Source organism: Typha latifolia, chromosome 14 (assembly GCF_019914945.1).
Source record: "Typha latifolia isolate L0001 chromosome 14, TyphaL0001v2, whole genome shotgun sequence".
Classification (NCBI taxonomy): Eukaryota; Viridiplantae; Streptophyta; class Magnoliopsida; order Poales; family Typhaceae; genus Typha; species Typha latifolia.
The window spans coordinates 2,408,036-2,427,484 of NC_133099.1; the positions used below are offsets into that span (position 1 = coordinate 2,408,036).

The 19,449-nt window shown below is 34.4% G+C and overlaps 3 protein-coding genes across 5 annotated transcripts; all 3 read left to right on the top strand.

Moving 5' to 3' along the window:
• On the top strand, positions 1 to 6,577 carry LOC140800658 (protein DETOXIFICATION 33-like). The gene is made up of 9 exons (XM_073155423.1): positions 1 to 419; positions 2,714 to 3,255; positions 4,585 to 4,671; positions 4,766 to 4,822; positions 5,202 to 5,440; positions 5,556 to 5,674; positions 6,046 to 6,132; positions 6,226 to 6,294; positions 6,357 to 6,577. Exons 1-9 carry the CDS (start codon positions 138 to 140, stop codon positions 6,390 to 6,392), a joined length of 1,518 nt encoding a protein of 505 aa, XP_073011524.1. The 5' UTR covers positions 1 to 137; the 3' UTR covers positions 6,393 to 6,577.
• A 964-nt stretch (positions 6,578 to 7,541) lies between these two features.
• On the top strand, positions 7,542 to 12,891 carry LOC140800997 (uncharacterized). 3 transcript variants are annotated; one of them, XM_073155973.1, is made up of 5 exons: positions 7,578 to 7,888; positions 9,667 to 9,769; positions 11,321 to 11,482; positions 11,565 to 11,744; positions 12,618 to 12,891. In XM_073155973.1, the coding sequence occupies exons 1-4, from the start codon at positions 7,638 to 7,640 to the stop codon at positions 11,727 to 11,729; spliced, it is 681 nt and encodes a 226-aa protein (XP_073012074.1). In that variant the 5' UTR covers positions 7,578 to 7,637; the 3' UTR covers positions 11,730 to 11,744; positions 12,618 to 12,891. The 3 variants fall into 3 exon arrangements, with proteins under 3 accessions (XP_073012073.1, XP_073012074.1, XP_073012075.1); XM_073155974.1 differs by lacking the exon at positions 12,618 to 12,891 and adding an exon at positions 12,083 to 12,218; XM_073155972.1 differs by lacking the exon at positions 12,618 to 12,891 and having other exon boundaries at positions 7,542 to 7,888; positions 11,565 to 11,951.
• A 1,016-nt stretch (positions 12,892 to 13,907) lies between these two features.
• Positions 13,908 to 18,513, top strand: LOC140800996 (aspartyl protease family protein 1-like). Its single transcript, XM_073155971.1, has 10 exons — positions 13,908 to 14,356; positions 14,466 to 14,598; positions 16,106 to 16,341; positions 16,470 to 16,694; positions 16,804 to 16,939; positions 17,013 to 17,086; positions 17,157 to 17,256; positions 17,336 to 17,396; positions 17,892 to 17,963; positions 18,066 to 18,513. Exons 1-10 carry the CDS (start codon positions 14,037 to 14,039, stop codon positions 18,290 to 18,292), a joined length of 1,584 nt encoding a protein of 527 aa, XP_073012072.1. The 5' UTR covers positions 13,908 to 14,036; the 3' UTR covers positions 18,293 to 18,513.
• Positions 18,514 to 19,449: the final 936 nt, after the last annotated feature.

Here is a 19,449-nt window from a genome sequence, read left to right on the forward strand (position 1 = left end):
GTATTTATTAGTTGCCAACAACTTCCTTCCTTTCCACTGCCTTGTTCTACTCTCTTGCTTCATCAGTCGGAGAAGAAGAAGGTCCAGATCAGCCGACGGAGAGAGAGAGAGAGAGAGAGAGAGAGAGAGAGAGAGAGATGGCAGGAGACGCTGAGCTAACGGAGCGTCTTGTAATCGGAAGCGGTGGAGGAGGAGAGGGAGACTTGGAGGAGATTAAAACTTTGGGCCAATTTGCAAAATACGCGGCGGAGGAGAACAAGAAGCTCTGGTATCTCGCCGGTCCGGTCATCTTCACATCGATCGCCCAATACTCTCTCGGCGCCGCCACCCAAGTCTTCGCCGGCCATCTCAGCACTCTCGAGCTCGACGCTGTCTCTACCGAGAACTCGGTCATTGCTGGCCTCGCTTTTGGCATCATGGTACGCGGTGATCGTGGTACAAATTTGTTCTCTTTTTTCGTATTTGCCTTTCTTTTTCAGGTTAAATTTATCAAAAGCACCCTAACTTTTGTTTTTATTCTACTTTTAATGACTCGAAAATACTAAAAATATCCCATTACTTTTGAAAATAAAAAATAAAAATATTTTAAAATATCTCGCATGTTAATTTAAAGCCTAGTTCTTCTAATTAAATGCCCAAGTTTTATAATAACTAGGTAGAGTTAATTAATATATTACCATTGGCCACAATAATCGAATCTAACCTACTCTGAGAGGCAGTATTCTTTATGCTATATATTTTTGTCGGTAAATTTCACATCACACACTGGATTAGTTTAAACTAATAAATCTCGAAGAAAGCAGTATCTCAAGAGGAATATTAGTTTAGAAATGCCAAGTTTATCTTTTAAAACACCTAAAATATCCTTCAAGATTAGGTTGGAAAAAGGAGGGCCGGCTTATAAATGGTCCAAAAGTCGAAACACAGTGCATTAATAGGAGAAAACAAATATTAAAATATAGGGTGTTAAATGTCTAAATAGTTTATTTTTAGAGATATATTATATCATTATCAAGATGAATGAAAAATAAAATTAATGATTATTTTATAAAATAAACTTGTAGAGAAATGTAAAATGCTCTCAGTGGGTCTCATATTTGTCTTTATACACCATTCTAAATTTTGTGGGGATTTTTATATATTCGTCACTAGAACTTTCGAAGTATCTTAATTGCCGTCAAAATGTTTGTACTGTTTTAAAACTGTCGTTCAGTTAGTTGTATTTAACTAATCACAATTAAAACTAAACTTAGATTAAGAATCATTTCATATTTGTATAAATAAAATGGTTCAATAGCAAACCAATATTTTATCTGATATTATACTACAAAAATATCTTCTTCCATACAAGGCAAAAATCAACGATAAATATTTTCCACTCTAAACTTTAAAATGAGAGAGTCTTTGAGTCATTTAATGTGTTTGTTAAATTTTAATAACAATATAATAGGAATATTTTATTAAAAACTAACTATAATAAAAATTCTAAAAGAATAAAAAAAAAAAGTAGCAATTATGATAATTTAAAAAATATAATGGCAATGCAATTATGTAAGCAAGCTTTAAAATCCGTAAATTTGTGTTTACTTTTAATTTCTTATCTAATACTATAAATGTTGTATCTTAAAATACATAGAAACTAAAAGGCTCCCAAGTTTTTCGAAGGGGCATGTTTATTAATATTAACGCTAGATAAGTATACACATAAATAAGGGATATTAGAAATATATTCATACATGCAAAGAAAAAACTAATTATTTCTTTATTTTTATTAAATGCAAGGGTTAAAATAGAATAGTAAAAATGATAGATACCACAAAATTAAAAGTACTATGTTCGATGTTAAATAAGAGGGCATTCTATACTTATGCCTAAAACTATTTTACCTCTTATATATTTTAAAATATTTAAAATTATTTTCTGTACTTACGATTAAATAAGAGCACGCCTAAACTAAGTCCCTCAATTTCTAATTTTTTATAGACAAAAATACTCTTCCCCTCTTATATAAGTATTTATTTCTTTTTAAAAATACCTACGCATTTTTTTTTCTCTTACTTCTAGATTGTGCCAATCATATAATAAGTATTGTTAAATCTAAGCTTTGATGAAGTTTAGTAGTTATATCACATCTAAGAAGAAGACGAATACGAGTTAAAAAAAATCAAATCAAAAGCTCCATCTATTTTATTTTGACAGTGTATTTTGGTCATTTGATCGTGTTTCATTAATTTTAATAAAAAAAATTAATGAAACGCATGTGTTCGAATGTCGCTGCGCACAACAGACTAACGACCTCGGACGTAAGGCCAACAATAAGATTACGACTATGTCGAGTGATCAATCATCCACCAAGCGCATCCTATTGAATGTTAAATGAATCCATCAGCAAATTTAATATGTCTCATAGGCAATGCTAATATACTAACACTGTCTCATATATATATATATATGAGGAGTTCGTAAATAATTTTTAGGGGCTAGCTATTTCCAATATGTAGGTTAGATAATTAGACCAATCGAGTTTAAACTATAGGTATATGATGCCTCAGAGAAAATTCATCAGATATGATACTTGCAATGGTGACCCGGATAGCAACACAATATTGCTGAATCATAAACTAAAAGACTACCTGACAGATCGTTGTACCTTAATCACATTTACATCCCTACAACTTTAAACAAATTAATTTCTCATATACAATATATATAGATGGGCATGGGAAGCGCTTTGGAAACACTCTGCGGCCAAGCCTTCGGCGCCAAGCAGGTCCACATGCTAGGCGTCTACATGCAACGTTCATGGATCATCCTCTCCGTTGCGTGCCTCGCCCTTCTGCCGATCTACGTGTTCGCTACTCCGATCCTCCGGTTCTTCAAGCAGGACGACGAGATCGCCGTCCTCGCCGGGACGTTCGCGCGCTACATGATCCCGCAGCTCTTCGCCTACGGCGTCAACTTCCCCATTCAGAAGTTCCTGCAGGCCCAGAGCAAGGTGATGGCCATGGCGGGCGTCGCTGCACTCGGCCTAGTGCTGCACATCGCTCTCAGTTGGCTTCTTATAGCGCATCTCAAGATGGGCCTCGTCGGTGCGGCCATCTCACTCAACGTCGCATGGTGGTTTGTGGTACTTGGGAAGCTTGGTTACATTGTTATGGGATACTGCCCTGGTGCTTGGAATGGCTTCAGTTGGATGGCTTTTAAGGACTTGGGTGCATTTGCTAGGCTCTCCGTTGGTTCTGCCATCATGCTGTGGTAAGTAGATGTTTTTCTCGATCCTCTATTTTTCTAGTGCAACAGTTACTTGAAGATATTCATTAGTTATAAAATTATAGGATTAGATTAGCTTTCTAACACATCTAAAATAAATAGCAATATAATTTCATATGATAAAGATAATACATATGTATCAAATAGATGTATGTTTTTAGAGGGTTTCTTCCATGCAATCGAATTAATTCTTTATCAATCAATTTGATGAAGATCTAACGGTTAAGATCTTTAAGGGTATAATAGGAATGAAAGATATTACCGGTTTAGCAGGTAATTTTTTTTAGATATATAATCTTGCACATTATTTTTTAACAATTATATTATCTTAATATTTTATTAAGTAAAAGACATATATATCATTAACTGAGAGTAATGTATATATATTAAAATAAGGGTATTGATGTCTTTTATAATTAACTTGATGAAATTTTAATTACATTTTATCTTTTTAATTATTTTTTATTATTTACATATATCTCCCATTAGTTTAAGATTGATTTAAATTAAATTTTAATAGATAGAGATAGAGAATTATATTTAAATTAAAGTTTATCTCCAAACAATCAAATTTAAATTATTTAATATTAAATGATATCTCCTATAATTAAGGCATAATTATATTTAAGAGAGAAATCTTAACGGAAAAAACGTGTAGAGCGCTTCTTCCGTACTTATCAATCGCTATGATGAAGATCTAATGGTTAAGATCTTCAAGGGTATAACAAGAAAATTGAAAAGTTAGGCACACGTAATTAATCTTCTTAACTGATATACTTTTTTTCTTACGTAATGTGGTTTTGGAACCGGTACCGGGTATGAAAACTGGCTATTATAGCCGTTGGATTAAGATTATAATTTTTAAAGGTGCATTGAAGTATTTGCCATGTTTTTATTATCTAAAATTGGATAGGTATTATTTTAGATGTATTGAAAAGTTTACAAATATTTTATAATTTTATCTCTAATGAGTATTTTTAAATTTGACATATAGTTTGATCAAATATTATAACAAAGATAACATTTTTTGTTTGGATATAATAATAAAGGCGTAAAGTGATATAAATAAAATTATAGAGAGGTGAAACAAATTTAGAGCTAACTATATGAGGATAAAATATAATTCTTGGATATGATAAAAGACTTCATCTAACAGCTTTAATTTGGTTTTGTCTATAGAGAAATTAAGTGATTAAGTTTAAAATATAAAAATGTAAATTAAATCGAACCGAACCATTGAGGGTAAACTGTAATTTATCATATAATCTTTTGTAGTATACTAACCGTGCATGTTAATTGCTTACAATTTTCCAGCCTTGAATTCTGGTTCTATATGTTCCTCATTGTGTTGGTGGGTCACCTGGAGAATGCTCAACTTGCAGTTGCTGCTGTGTCGATATGGTTAGTTTTTTCTGGTATATTCATTTAGACATTCAAGGATTCCAGATTTTTCTTGTGTGGGACTATAATTTATCTCAAAGTTTGACTGTGGCAGCATTAATTTGTTTGGGTGGCAGATCATGATTTTCTTTGGTTTCAATGCAGCTATCAGGTAATTTATTCTTCAATGATTGTTTCTTTATCATGCCCTAATAATGTAATTTTATAGTGCCTTTTTGAATTTTTATTTGTGATCACTTAACTCTTGTGATTTTGACTTATTTGTAATTACCAAACAACTGTTAGTTTTAATATGGTTTTGTTTCAAATCTCTCCCATTTAGAAAGTTTGGAAATTGCAACATCTTAAAAATGAAACAAAACAATGGGTTAAAATGTCAAAATTTACCTCACTATTATTCTGAATGAAAAATCTAATAATTGCACATTAAGTTAAAATTATAAGGAGATCATATTTCACAAAGAAAATTTATAAGAGGCAATTGATACTATTTAAAGTGCCTAACACTTCCTTTGGTGATCACTGATCAGTGTGAGGATATCAAATGAACTTGGGGCCGGGAGGCCAAGAGCTGCTAAGTTTGCAATACTGGTGGTGCTCATGTCCTCGGTAACAATAGGTCTCGTCTTCTTCACCCTTGTCTTGGTTCTAAGAGATGTCTATGGAATGCCCTTCACAAATAGCCCCGACGTCGTCCGTGCCGTCGCCGGCCTCGCCGTCGTCTTTGCCTTCACTCTCTTCCTTAACAGCATCCAGCCAGTTCTATCAGGTTCAATGCTTCATAGGAGCTACCAGTGCTTGTTACACCTTTTACTATATATATATATATATATGCTTGAGGTGTTAATATTTATGTCCTCACTTACGTTTGTGGTTAAGTGCAGGCGTTGCAGTAGGAGCTGGATGGCAATGGCTGGTGGCTTACATCAACATGGGATGTTACTATGGTGTGGGGATTCCAGTAGGCTATGTTCTGGCATTCCCTTTCAAATTAGGGGTGCAGGTTTGCTCATCAAGCTTTCCTCATTCTTCTCTCTTGATATGAGTTCGAAATTTATTAGAAACACCCTATCATTTTGTCATTATTTTTTCTTAAAATTAAATTTAACTTGACATTAGCTAATAGGATAGAGAACCTTCACAAACTTTACAAACTTACTTAAAAGTATTAAGATTATTTTGCATCTATATTTAACTTAAGTCAGCTATATACTAGAGATTGGTGATAGAATGGTTGTTGGAATATATCTGAGATACTAAAATTAAAATGTAGAGTCGAATGATAATTATCTATTTGTTTCTCTGAGTTATAATTAAGCATGTCAAAAGTTTTTGTTTTAAACTAAATGAGATTGTTATCCTTGATAATTCTAGGGAATGTGGGGTGGGATGCTGAGTGGAGTTGGCTTGCAAACTTTGATTCTTATTACCATTACCCTGCGCACAAATTGGAGCAATGAGGTTCATCTCTCTCTCTCTCTCTCTAGATGGTCTTCTTCTTCTTCTTCTTCTTCTTCTTCTCTTTCTTCTAATTACCTTCCAAAATTTATGCAGGCAATGCTAGCAAATTCTCGGATAAAGAAGTGGGGAGGGACAGCGAAAGACCCAAAAGATAGCTCTAAGGTAGCCAAATATTGTTATCATTAATTAAATGAGAAGTGTGACGCTTAATCTTTGCTTTGCAGGATGACGGCTCTTCAAAGCAGGAGTTAGTGGCTTAAGAAGTTTAGTAATTACTTATATACTTTTGTAGTTTATGAACCTGAGAGCAATGCATTTTGTGGTAGAAGAGGATTAGATTATCCTCTTAATCTTGGAAAGATTGATAAGCTAATTACTGTTTGGTAATTGGATTCGAGACAGGATTTTTTAACGTGACAGTATATCTACGGATTTCTGAAGAAAATGGCAGATCTCCTTCCCTTGCAGGTCAAAGATCAGTTGCGCTCTTTAGGAAGTTTATTTGTAAGGTAGAAAAAGAGGGAAAAAGTAATATTTATAAATAATTAGAAATATGCTTAAGATATTTCTTATTAGCTAACTAGACCTAAATTTGGAAAAGAACAGTGTTTTGGGTGCCGTTTTTATAACTATAGTTGCAGAGTATTAATTTTTATTTATTTTACAAATCATATCCTATATTTATTTATTTTATAATTCATTTTTTATCTTTCAGATTTTTGTAACTTAATTCCTATTTTTTGTTTTTATATTTCTCATTTAATACCCATTATTAACTTAAATGATATCAGCAAAGAAATATTAAAATATCTAAATTATTTATACCTTCTTGAAATAACGTGTAAAAAGAGAAAAAATGATGGTGATAGTATTTAGTAATTTAGTCGATATCAGTTAGTTAAAATAATATCTAAGTGTTAAAAAAGAAAATAAAAGATCATATTATAAAATTATAAAAAATAGAGTGTGAATCACAAAATAAATATAATAAGAATATAATTTATTAAATACCTCAGAAAATAAAATAGAAAATATTATTATATGGAAAGGAAAAAAAGATGAAAACTCCAGAGGACAAAAAATCATATGAATTGATGTCCTCGGAAGGGATGCCAAGCAGATTGAACTATTTAAGGATAAGGACAATTATATTTCACACCCTATATTTCTACAAATCTATAATTCACACCTTAACGTTTTCAGTATTTACATTTTGAGCCAAAGAATATTCCACTAAATTTTCTGAAAATATCATCTACAGCAAGAAATAATTTCTGAAAAAATTAAGTATAATTCGGAAGAAAATTCTAATTTTGATAGCCTTTTTTTTTTTTTTTTTGAAGGGTGATAGCCTTTCTGAAATAGGGTTTTCTACCATAAAAAATCAATAGGGTCTGAGGCGTAACTTTGTGAAAATAAAGGGCGTGAAATGAAATTTTCCCTTTTGTTCTTTTACCTCCGACCCTTCACTTTCGTCTCCTCTCCTCTCTCGACCCAAGGAAACCATGGCTGCGAGAGCTCCAACTCTTCTCCTTCTCCTCTTCTTTGCCTATTCCTTTAGGCCCTCTACCTCAATCCCTGCCAAATACGACGGTTTCGTCTACAAAGAAGCAGAGTCTTTGAAGGATTCTATCTTAATTGAGGCCTTCTTCGATCCGCTTTGTCCCGATAGCAGAGACTCTTGGCCGCCATTGAAGAAGCTCGTAGAGAAATTCTCCCCTCGCGTGTCCCTCATCGTCCACCCCTTCCCTCTCCCGTGAGCTTTCCCTCTTGGAATCTCTTTCGTTACCAATTTTGTGCTTTTGGGTTGTTCGTGGAACTCTTTTTCGTAAGGAATCGCTTGTTGAGTTATCATAGTTTTGGTTTCATTTCTCATTAATGCCCAGAAGATGTTTGCTTTAACACCCAAGTGTGTTGATTGCTTTGATTGTGACTTTTCCAGTTTGGACTTTGGAGTCATATAAGCGATTATATTACCTATAACTTCGATGATAATTGCGTTCTTAAGAGTGTTAGATGAATTCGTTTCTAAGGTCTGCATGCACGAATGAGTATCCTTGTGGGTAGACCCGATCAAAACATGTTGGCAATGATGTATTATGCTGTTTATTTATCCTTTCTTGTTCGAAAGAGGAATATGGTGGGAGTTTGTGAAAGAAAAATCTACAATCTTATAACTGGAAATGGCGGATCTTTCTCCCTTTTAAAAGCACTGTTTTGATCTGTTCAGATTCGCTAGATTTATGCATGGTTGCACTGATCGTGCTTTTGATTGTTTATTTATTCACATGTTTTAATATACCTGTGTACCTAGTCATTGGAAATAATAGAGAAAATGAGGCGTTGCATGGACAAGTGATCGATCTCTAATGTTATCATCACCATTGGGATTGGTTTTCTAGAGAAAGAAGGAAAAGTATACAATAGAATTATAGGCTAGTAGTTATAATAAAAAGGGTGCTTGTCAGCCTGTGGGATGTTACACGATTGCTAATTTTTTAACCTAACAATTTAGTAAGAGTAGATTGACTCATTCTTTGCCTCTTTTCATAGGCTAGATAAACACATATGTGCTCTATTCTTTCGATTAAGAAATAAGAATAAAAGAATATTACCTATACATGAGAGATCTGAATGGTCGCTACTCGCTACACACTAGAAGAGAAATTATATTTGCTGTGGAACAGATTGGAAGCAGGAGGGAGAATTTTAAGGTTGTGACCGGAAGTTGTGGAAATTTGGAAAATGTCTACAACTGCTACAGCTCTATCCTTTATTGAATTTTTGGCAAAGCAAGTCATAAAATCAATTTCAAATGGCGGAACAAGAACATTTTATGTTTAGGAAGTGTTTATGTTATTCTTGTGGCTCCTTAACAAAGAAGTGACTTAGACAATAGTAGCAGTCCACACATTCAGAACCTGTTATTATCCCCCAGATAATAGGGAGCATGAAGGGCTTTGGAGCACTTCATTTCATTTGGATGATTGGCGACACAGCCCACAAAAATAACCCAGTAAATGAGCACAAGTAGAAGTTGCTTAAGGAAAAGGAGGTGATTCAAAGAAGCTATACCTCTATCCTCGACAGCCTCTGGCGCATGTGCAGATTAGTCAGTGTCTGCTTGACTCAAGAAAGGGGTGGGGACTGCTGGAATAATGTAGTTTGGATCATGGAAAGATTGGTTTCATGAATGGCTTTTTTTTTCATGAACAAAAGTATTATCTAGAAAATAAAACATCTAAACAGGTGCAACTTTATTTGCTAAGGTAATATAACTTTAATTCATGCAAACTCTAATCATGTTTCATATCTGTGGGACATGATGAGGTTTCTTCTGCACTATATCTGAAAGATACAAGTGCCTAATAAATCATGTGACATGTAATTGAGAGTTTGATCTACTTCCCTCAATCTATTCCTATCAAATATACCTTATTTCATCTAATTTTAAACAGGAAGGCAAAATTTATTAATTTTTTAGTAGTATGCATTGAGATATCTAATATGATAAGCTATTCCTTCAAATTGCAGTTATCACAACAATGCATTTCTTTCCTGTCGTGCGCTTCATATTGCAAACATGTTGAATGCATCCTCGACGTATCCCTTGCTGGAGCTGTTCTTCAAGTATCAGGTCTGAAGCATTTCATTACATGTAACTACTCTTCCAACTATAATAACTCTCTTTTCTTTAAACCTTGCATTATGTTTTTGTCTTTTTGGTTGTGTTGAAATCAGTTGATTCGTATTTAGATCCCAACTTTATATGCTTGAATGTATGAGGTCAAATCCTTTTCTCTAAGTTCAATGTTATAATGGATAAATAGGGCTATAGGATAATACTTGGTTAAGTATGTATAGAATTTTGGTAGAACTAAATGGTCTTTTCAAGATCCTTTTGAGAGTAGTGACCCTCTGGACTTGGCCTATCAATATTAATTGGATATTTTATTCACCTCGATGTTTGCTCAACTCCCAACATTGTATCTTTTGTGTTTATTGTGATGTTGCACTTGATGAAATATAATATATCCGCCATATATTTTCATTGAGAATAAAATCTGAAACCTTTTAAAAAGGTAAAAAAATGAACCTGAGAATTATTCCAATCTATCAAATGCCAAAGAAGTTGGAGAAAGATCAAATCATAATTGCCCTTAGTATTAATTTTCTAGAGTCAGCTGAAGATTGCAATAAAATAATTGCAAATTCTGAGATAGTTTTCATTAGAAAAGTATTTTATTTTAAAGGGATTTTTACGAATCACATCTTATATTTTATCTATTTTGTAATTCGTATCTTCGTCTTTGAAGATTTTATAACTCGACTCTTATTTTTTCTCTATAATTTTCATTTAACACCTTGACATTATTTTGACTAACTAACGTCGACCAAGTACTAAAATACCTCCACAATTCCTTCTCATTTTCTATATTCCTCTATCTTCTTTACCTACCTCTTCCACTGTCGCCGTAGAATGTGATTTGTAAAATTCCCTATATTAAAATTAGGAAGGAATAAACGGCATAGGTGTATGTAAACAAAAATGTTGGTTTTCTTGTTTCTTTGCTTTGACTTACAATGTAATCACCAATTTAAAAAGCTTATACAGTAAGAAGAAGTCGCAAGCATTTAATGGCAACTATTTAAGGGGAGTTGTAAAGAGGACTTATGAATACCTAAATTATCCTATCTACAAACACTTTTCTGAAAACAAATCTTTTTTAATAAGATGGTTTGATAATTATTTTGTGCAACTTTAACAGCTTTTGACTTCTGGCTTTGGAGACTTTGGCTAATGCTAATTGGCTGTTATCTAGGAAGATGTGTTGATTCTGATTTTTTTTTTCCCTATTTTACATATATCAACTTGAAAATACTTTTGTTGGTGTTCAATTGCATGAACATTTACATCAGAGAACTTTTTATCAAAGTTAACTCTGTATCCTAGATGGAGTTAGATTATACTCTCCTTATCTTTGCACTTAGCGGTATGGTGCTCTTTTGATTGGAAACTGCAAATTGCAAGCGAAGACTTGTTCAAATGGTAGCACGAGCATCTGAGAGTCTAATTGCAAGATTGTAACAAAAAAGTTCCTTCAGTTATCTTGTATAATTTCCAGCTCTGTGAATAGATTCTTTGATGGCATCTTAAGGCACATATTTAAGGTAGTTTATGAAGCAGGAAAAATTTTACAATGCGCCCACAATAAATATGTCGAGAGGTACCATAACTGAGAAGATGACAAAGCTTGCCGTGATGGCTGTTGGGAATTCATTATTGACAGAGTTCCAGTCAGGCTTTCAAGATTCAAAGACTGATTTGGCTGCAAGGGTTTCCTTCAAGGTGTGCATTAGTTATTGCAATATTCCATGTGTTGGTTTAAAGTAGTAATCTTCTGATAGTAAATATGGGTACTCTTATGTAGTATGGGTGCTCAAGAGGGGTAAGCGGTGCACCATTCTTCTTTGTGAATGGGTTCTTACTGCCTGATGGTGGATCGCCTCTCGACTACAGTACATGGACTGACATCATCAAACCCCTGCTAGAGAAGAATGAGGAAAGAATGGAAGAACTGTTCCTCTCTCTCTAGGTCCTCTCTCTCTAGGTATATATGCGTTACAAAGGGTTGCAACATTTACTTGATCATGACTCACCATGTGTGTAACTTTTACTACTAGATCTTGTTGAAACCTAAATCAGTAAGAGACAATTGCTTAATTACTATACAATGACAATGCACTGTTATATACAGTTTGACAGGCCAACCTTTTGGCCAAATATATGAAGAAAAAAAACAGCAATTTTAGGACAAGTCCTTGCACTCTTTCCCTGAGATAGTGCAATTCTCTACTTTAATTTACTATTTGAAAATGCTTTGTGTGTCAAGCTAGTTGTTTCAAGTTATCTTATACATTTATTGGAAACTTTTTTCTGTCTCTTCAGGGCTTCACGAGTATTTATTTCTTGCCTATGATAACCCTGTTGGCGGCTCCTCGTATTTGCTTTAATTTACAACAAAAAAAAAAAACAAAGTTAGTTACTACTAGCATAGTAGCTACTTTGTTAGCTTATTTCAGGTTATTTTCCAAGGTTTGTTCTGACTTGCAGCCAATCTTGACGGGAAGTATTTTCCTTTATTGCTAGTATATGAACAGAAATTATGTGTTACGTTTATAGTTCTCCAAGATGTTTATTTTCTGCTTCTATTACTTCTCATACAGATTTGATTAAAATCTTTTATTCTTTCCTCATATTAGTCGTTATCATAAAGAGTAGATCTAAAAAGGCTCAGATCATGCACGACTATTTACATTGTGATATGGAACTTCTTCTATGTGAATGTGTTCTTCGTAACAATTCTGATGTGATATGATAATGGAGTTGGTTTGTGTTAGACTAAATGCTCTCAAATATCCTTTTTGAGAACTATTTTGCTTGGCTAGTTTGTGTAACTTTTTCTTTTTAACTTCCTTTTCAGGGGAGACTTGTTCAGTAGAGAAACCCAGGTCAAGTCTTCCTTCGATTATTTCCTTAGATTCCTTCTGGAAAAGAATTAATATTCCAGTGACTTTGCCATGTGAAGTACGTCAGAACTTAAGAAGTGGTCAAAAGTATACCATTTAATGCTTGTAACTCCCGTTTTTCTCTCCCTCTTTTTTTATATAAATAGGTGGTCAACAAATTAGCTTATCCTTTTCTTCTAGGAAAATTTACTAAAAGAATGAATTTTTTATGGTTCCAGTTCTACCTTACTATTTTTTTCTAAAAGATATTCTCATGTTTTATAAGAAATATTTATTTAAGATATTGGGTTAACTTTAAGATATAAGGATTTATAAGGAAATATTATGTCTTATTTAATTTGATAGGTATTAAGAAATTTAAGTTTACCCGTATTAATGATTTTACTTCTATGCTCATATAATTTCTCTTAAACAGAATATGCCACCCTTACTATACTCTCAATAACTTGGAAAGTATGATTATTTACTTATATGATGGTAATAGTAGGGTGTTAAGTGGATTTGGATCAGAAAAAAAAAAGTTTATAATGAAAGGATTTATTTTATATAATAGAATATAATGTATTCATTTCTTTGATTTATTCGCCATTAGAAGCGTGCACCTCATGTTAAACCAAGCCTTTACTTTCCTAACTTTCTTTTGAAGTCCACACGCTTTTTTGAAAACCTCTAGTCCACCAACTCTTATCTTCTATCTAATGATTTGTCCCAAGAACAATAATTGTACGTGTATTTCCTCCTAATTTATAAGGGAAAAAAAGACGAAGAGTCAGTTTACTGGAGCCAGTAGTATCCTTATCAGACTCACTTTCAGAGAAATTTCCTAAAAGTCGCTATTCTTTCAAATTAACCTACTTGCAATTGACTTATTTGCTTGAAGACACCTTCCTTTATGTAGGTTTTAAGTTAATTTAATCCAAGTTAAATTAATTTTTCCTGATATTGTTTCGATTAAAAATAGAGAATAATTTTGTAAAATTAAATTTTCCAAGTTATTATTTTTTTTATGCATGTGGGTTTAAGTCAACTTCCAAGGTCCATGTGCTGCTGTGTCATTTAACCGGAATTAATTTTTCTAGCACCTGGACCTAATTTTGAACAAGTTAGAAAACGAACGAATGACCTACGGACACGTGGATTGGTGGGTCCACCTCTTCCTACTACCGTATAAAAAATAGTCACCCACTCATAGCTACTCCCGCATTTAACAGTTGAAAACGAACTCTTCCCTTAAAAAAAGAAAGAAAAGAAAAAGAAAACGAACTCTTCTTCCTTCTCACTTCTTATCTCTCTTACTGCGCGTTGACTAAAACGCCATAACCACTATGACTCCTCCTCTTAATACCAAATCCTGAAGCCATTCTCCTCTTCCCATGGCTTCCTTCTCCTCCTCCTCCTCCTCTCTCCTTTCTGTTCTCCTCCTCTTCGTCGTAGCCGCCGCTTCAGTCGCGGAACCCAGCGGCGCCGCCACCCTCGGCCTCGACTTCTACCATCGCTTCTCCGACCCGGTTCGGCGCTGGGCCGAATCCAGCGGCCACCGAGGCGCGGCGTGGCCGCGGCACGGCACGGCCGAGTACTTCGCCGCCCTCGCCCACCACGACCGCGCCCTCCACCGCCGCTCCCTCGCCGACACGTCTGGCCAGCTCACCTTCGCCGACGGGAACTCCACCTACCGCATCAGCTCCCTTGGATAGTATGACCTCTTAATCGAATTCGAGTTTCTGGGAAATTGATTTTGAAATCATTGATCTAATGCCCGTTTGATTTTTTTTTTTTTTTTTTTGGCTTATGATTTTGTGTAGTTTGCATTATGCGCTGGTGGCGTTGGGTACGCCGAACGTGACGTTTCTTGTGGCGCTGGACACGGGGAGTGATTTGTTTTGGGTTCCCTGCGATTGCAAGCAGTGCGCCCCGACCACTTCGCCAAGATTTGGAGTATGGCTTTTCGAATTTATTTGATTATATATATATATATATATTTGGATAAAGGTTTTAATTTGCTCTCGAATGATTGATTTGCTAATTTTGATGATTTGGATCAACGGGAATTGACTTTGTTCTCAGATTTACCTTATTCGGTCTTAGAAATTAAGCAAGAACTATGACACGGAGAGAAAAACTATGTTAGATCATTCTGCAGTCTATCTTTATTTAGATTACCTAACTAGCTCAGTTAGGCTCTTTATGCTAAAGCCGTACTATACTGTATCAATCTGAAAGGGCTTTTAATGTTCTTACTTATCAACATTGACAAAATCCTGGTTAGACTCATAAAATCACTAGTTTATGTGCTACTATGGTCTTCGTTGACTTAAGTAGTTGAAATTCAAGAAAAATGATATGGAAGGAAAGCTTTCTTTCTCTCTGTTTTTATAAGAGAGAGATTGAGAGGAGATTCATAAACTATAGAAGTGTCCCTGATGCACTGAAACCCCTTTGAAAAGAGAACAAGAAAGAATTAGAAATTCATAAACTTGTGCATGCTTTGCTTGTTAGCTTTCAGAAGTTTTTTTTACTGATAGTCTAGTTTTCCTCTTTCAAACAAAAAAACTTATATTTGTTTTTTCTGACAAGGGGACTCAAAGTTGGCTGTTAAATTTTACTGAGACTTTTATTACCTATGAAAAATATCTACCTTCTCGAAGGCTCTGTTATTCCAGATTATTAGACGACAGTTCCATGACACTGTTACACTTTCCCATAAAGCTTGTCTGCAATGTATCCTAGTGGGGGCTGGGGGGCAATTAGCTTACATATCAAAGAGTTATGGTGATGCCAGGCAACCTTTCTCTCCACTAAGTGGTGATATGTTAATTATTCTAATAAAAGTAGCATGTGAAACTTTATTCTATATTGTTCTTTCTTGAAGCGTTCTCTATGCTTTTTGTTATATGCATTTATTCTTTACCTTTGTAATGTGCCACATCCTTTGGCCATTTGCTTTATATTTACTTGCAAATCTTTCCTGCTGAACTCATATGAAAACAAGCTAAGCTTGGTTCAAGAAACTTGGATTTTATTATAGAGTGCAATAATGTGCCGTATGATTCTATTGGTTCTCACTTCTCACTATGTAAACAGCAGTCCACTTTGAAATTAGGGTGTAAAAATGTGATCTGATAACTCGTCATCACATGTGACCAATGAGACATGCAATTTATCTTAGAACTTGAGCAATGTTATAGTTAAGTTAAGAGAAAGAACAGCAACTATATGCAGTTTGTAGAATGAATTCTGATCATCTGGTTTTGGTGATTGCCTGAAGATTATATTTGTTTTTCATATCTTCATGTGAATCTGAATGTACATCCATAGCCTCAAATCTGTCAGCATATTATCTTGATTTGTGCAGTGTTATTTTTTCCATATAAGTAAATACTTTCCTTTCTTTCTCGAAAAAAAGAGTAATACTTTCCTTTTGCTTTGCTATTAACTGGAACAGAATCTTGTGTTCAGCATCTATAGTCCTAAACTGTCATCAACAAGTCAAAATATTCCTTGCAATAGTAGCTTATGTGATGCTCAAAATGCATGCTCTGGAGCTACCAGCAGTTGCCCCTACCTTGTTCAATACTTATCTGATAACACTTCATCTTCCGGAATATTAGTAGAAGATGTTATGTACTTGACGACTGAGGCTTCTCGTTCTAAAGTTGTTCAAGCTCCCATAATATTTGGGTACGTTGTTTTTTGATATCTCATCCTACTAATGTTTGTTAGTTTCAATGGTTTTCTTCCCTTCCTGTAGGTGTATATTCCAGTTTGTCTCTTTTGAACTATTTGTAATCTTATTGTGAATTCTTCAGTTGTGGACAGGTTCAAACGGGTTCATTTTTAGATGGTGCAGCTCCCAACGGTCTGTTTGGGCTTGGTTTGGAGAATATATCTGTTCCTAGCATTTTATCAAGCAAAGGATTTGCCTCAGATTCCTTTTCCATGTGCTTTGGAAACGATGGTATTGGTAGAATCAATTTTGGGGACAAAGGAAGCTCAGACCAAGAAGAAACTCCATTAAATATTCATTCTGGACAGTAAGTGCTTGTTACCTGTACTTTTTTTCCATTGGATTCAGGAAGACTAGTATTCATTTTTCTGATGAATATGTTTCATGTATGTCTTTTCTGCAATATTCTTCTACAGTCCATCATACAATATAAGCTTAACAGGAGTGGAAATAGGGAATACTTCCACCAGCACTGCCTTTAGTGCTATTGTTGACTCTGGTACCTCCTTCACATATTTGGCCGATCCAATTTACACACAAATTACTCGTAGGGTAAGTAGCTTAATTGATCATGAAATTAATACCATATGTGATCACAATTCTTATACTTGCTTTGTTTGTATAGTTTAATGCCCAGATTCAAGAGAGCCGGCACCAATTGGACCCCTCTTTACCTTTTGAATATTGTTATGATTTAAGGTAAACTTCAGTACATGTTTGACATATTTCAAGTCCACAAGTCCTAATACTTTATATTTGCTCCCTGCAGTTCCAATCAAACTACAATTCAATTACCTGTGATAAATTTCATAACAAAAGGTGGAAGCGTGTTTCCTGTTAATGATTCAATAATTGTCATCTCCAGCACGGTAAATCATGCTAACTACTATGAGCTTCTGGCTTCTTAATGAGTTTGAATAATTTCAATCGTGTTTCTTTGTTGTGCAGCAAAATCAATATGGATATTGCCTCGCTATCGTGAAGAGCAACAATGTGAATATAATTGGACGTAAGCTCTACAATTTTGCATTAGACTGTATATTCTGCATTGCATCAAGAAAGATTTTTTCCTTAGATGCTTTTACTTCTTAGGGGATTAACTCTAATTCATTACTTATGTAATATGTAATTTCTAGCTTATGATTCATCTGACTTCTCCACATGATCCAAACCAAACCCTTGAAGTTACCCCTTTGTCTAGTTTCACCCAAGTCCCAGGCAAGTTTGGATGCTGTAACATCTTGATCAGTGTACCAGTACAGGTTTTCATGCTACTAACCATCCTAAATTTTATAAGAAACTTCTGCTTAATGTTGCCTTCATCAGGGCAGTGACAAACTCTTCTGAGGGTAGAAATCAAGTTGACAACTTGCTATTATAAAATTTCTTAGCTCCCTGATTATGTATTTACTCCTTTGTCAATGTAGCATACTGCTGCTATTTTTTATGCTGATGATATGCTCTGCATCTGATGCATCATGTTCACATCCAATTTTTGATGCAGAAAATTTCATGAATGGTCTTCGCATTGTCTTTGACCGAGAAAGGTTAATCCTGGGCTGGAAAAAGTTCAACTGTAAGTACTCACCACTTAATTTGCGAGAACCTCTCAACACAGCAGGGTGTGTTCTTCGGTGTCATTGCAAATTAAAATGACATAAAAGATAATATGTTTCAGGTTACAGCGTTGAGGATTCCAGCACTCTTCCTGTAAACAGGAACTCTTCCGCATCCCCTCCTACAGGAGCATTTGCTCCAAGCAGTTATACTCCAGAAGCTACAAAGGGATCACGAAACACTACCCAAGTGACAGTGTTGACACCGAGAACAAACAATTCATCACATTCGAATGCCATGACAAGCATCTTGTTATTGTTGTTACTGCTAGTTCCAGCATTTTTTTGATCAATTGTTTTACAAGCATACCTTCGTTTATACACCATCATATGTTTTAGCCTTACTTTTACCATAGAAATCACCAGGTAATATATAGGAAGAGTTTGCCATTTGTTATAATTTTTAATTCTCTCTTATTCCTTTGTAATTTCTCTCTTTAGTGTCTTTATTACTGTGACAAGGAATGTATATAACTTAATGATTTTATGGCATAATAAGTGTTTCATTTATGTACACTTTTATATCTTACTTACATCCAGGACATCAACGCATAATCATTCATTGAGTTAACATTCAGTTGTGTTGGTTTGAATTTTACAACATTCTCTGATATTAGTTTGGTGGGGCTGAGCTGATCTTCTGTGGGCGATAGCGAATCGAATATATATACACATCTAACAATTTTGATTGTGCTTGAAAATGAATGCAAAAAGATTATAAATCAATGCATCCGTGCACTCACACCAAGCTCTTCTTGCATCTCTATTAGTTGATTCGAATATGACATAAAATAAAAATCGTAAAAATAGGTGTATTTTGTGAAATTTATATAGGCGACCATCAGTAAGTGTTTCTGATGGTTACTATCAAGAAGTCAGTAATCATTGGAGACATGGAAATATAGGAATCAAAACTAATTTAAATGCACTTTTATTTATCAAAATTTATTTTTCTTTCTTTTTATGATCTATCATTATTTTTATTTTTTTTATCTAAGAGTGCTCAAAAAGCCGGTGGGCATGACCTTGAAATTAGGTCTGACTTGGCCTGACCCGACTAGCTAGCGAGTCCATGGACTGACTTAGGGTAAGGGGTATAAAGTAACCCGACTCATTTATTAAAACCCATAGATAATGACTCATCTATTGAGACTTAGCCTTGAGTGTCGAAAAGATAAAAAGTTTAGTCTAGAGTGGATTTGGCTTATCTTAGGTAAGAACATAGATCGAAATGATTTCTGTGCTTAAAAATGTCAAAATTATCTTAAAGCCGTCCTATTTGGATGTGATTTAGGTGCATAACTTTAAACAAACTAAACTATTTTGGTATTTAAATAATAGTCTATTCCAATACTAGTTTAGAACAATCTATTATTCTCTCTCTCTCTCTCTCTCATCTCCTTCTTCATCTAATATTTTATATTTGCAAACAAGATCTAAGTACCA

Bases quoted from the DNA above. Each gene is read 5' to 3' on its own strand.
- LOC140800997 (XM_073155972.1), top strand. From the start codon at position 7,638: ATGGCTGCGAGAGCTCCAACTCTTCTCCTTCTCCTCTTCTTTGCCTAT. The intron at 7,889-9,666 runs GTGAGCTTTCCC...TTCAAATTGCAG, and splicing joins GTCCACCCCTTCCCTCTCCC to TTATCACAACAATGCATTTC. The intron at 9,770-11,320 runs GTCTGAAGCATT...TTTATGAAGCAG, and splicing joins AGCTGTTCTTCAAGTATCAG to GAAAAATTTTACAATGCGCC.
- LOC140800996 (XM_073155971.1), top strand. From the start codon at position 14,037: ATGGCTTCCTTCTCCTCCTCCTCCTCCTCTCTCCTTTCTGTTCTCCTC. The intron at 14,599-16,105 runs GTATGGCTTTTC...TAACTGGAACAG, and splicing joins CCACTTCGCCAAGATTTGGA to AATCTTGTGTTCAGCATCTA. The intron at 17,964-18,065 runs GTAAGTACTCAC...AATATGTTTCAG, and splicing joins GGGCTGGAAAAAGTTCAACT to GTTACAGCGTTGAGGATTCC.
- LOC140800658 (XM_073155423.1), top strand. From the start codon at position 138: ATGGCAGGAGACGCTGAGCTAACGGAGCGTCTTGTAATCGGAAGCGGT. The intron at 6,133-6,225 runs GTTCATCTCTCT...AAATTTATGCAG, and splicing joins GCACAAATTGGAGCAATGAG to GCAATGCTAGCAAATTCTCG. The intron at 6,295-6,356 runs GTAGCCAAATAT...TTTGCTTTGCAG, and splicing joins ACCCAAAAGATAGCTCTAAG to GATGACGGCTCTTCAAAGCA.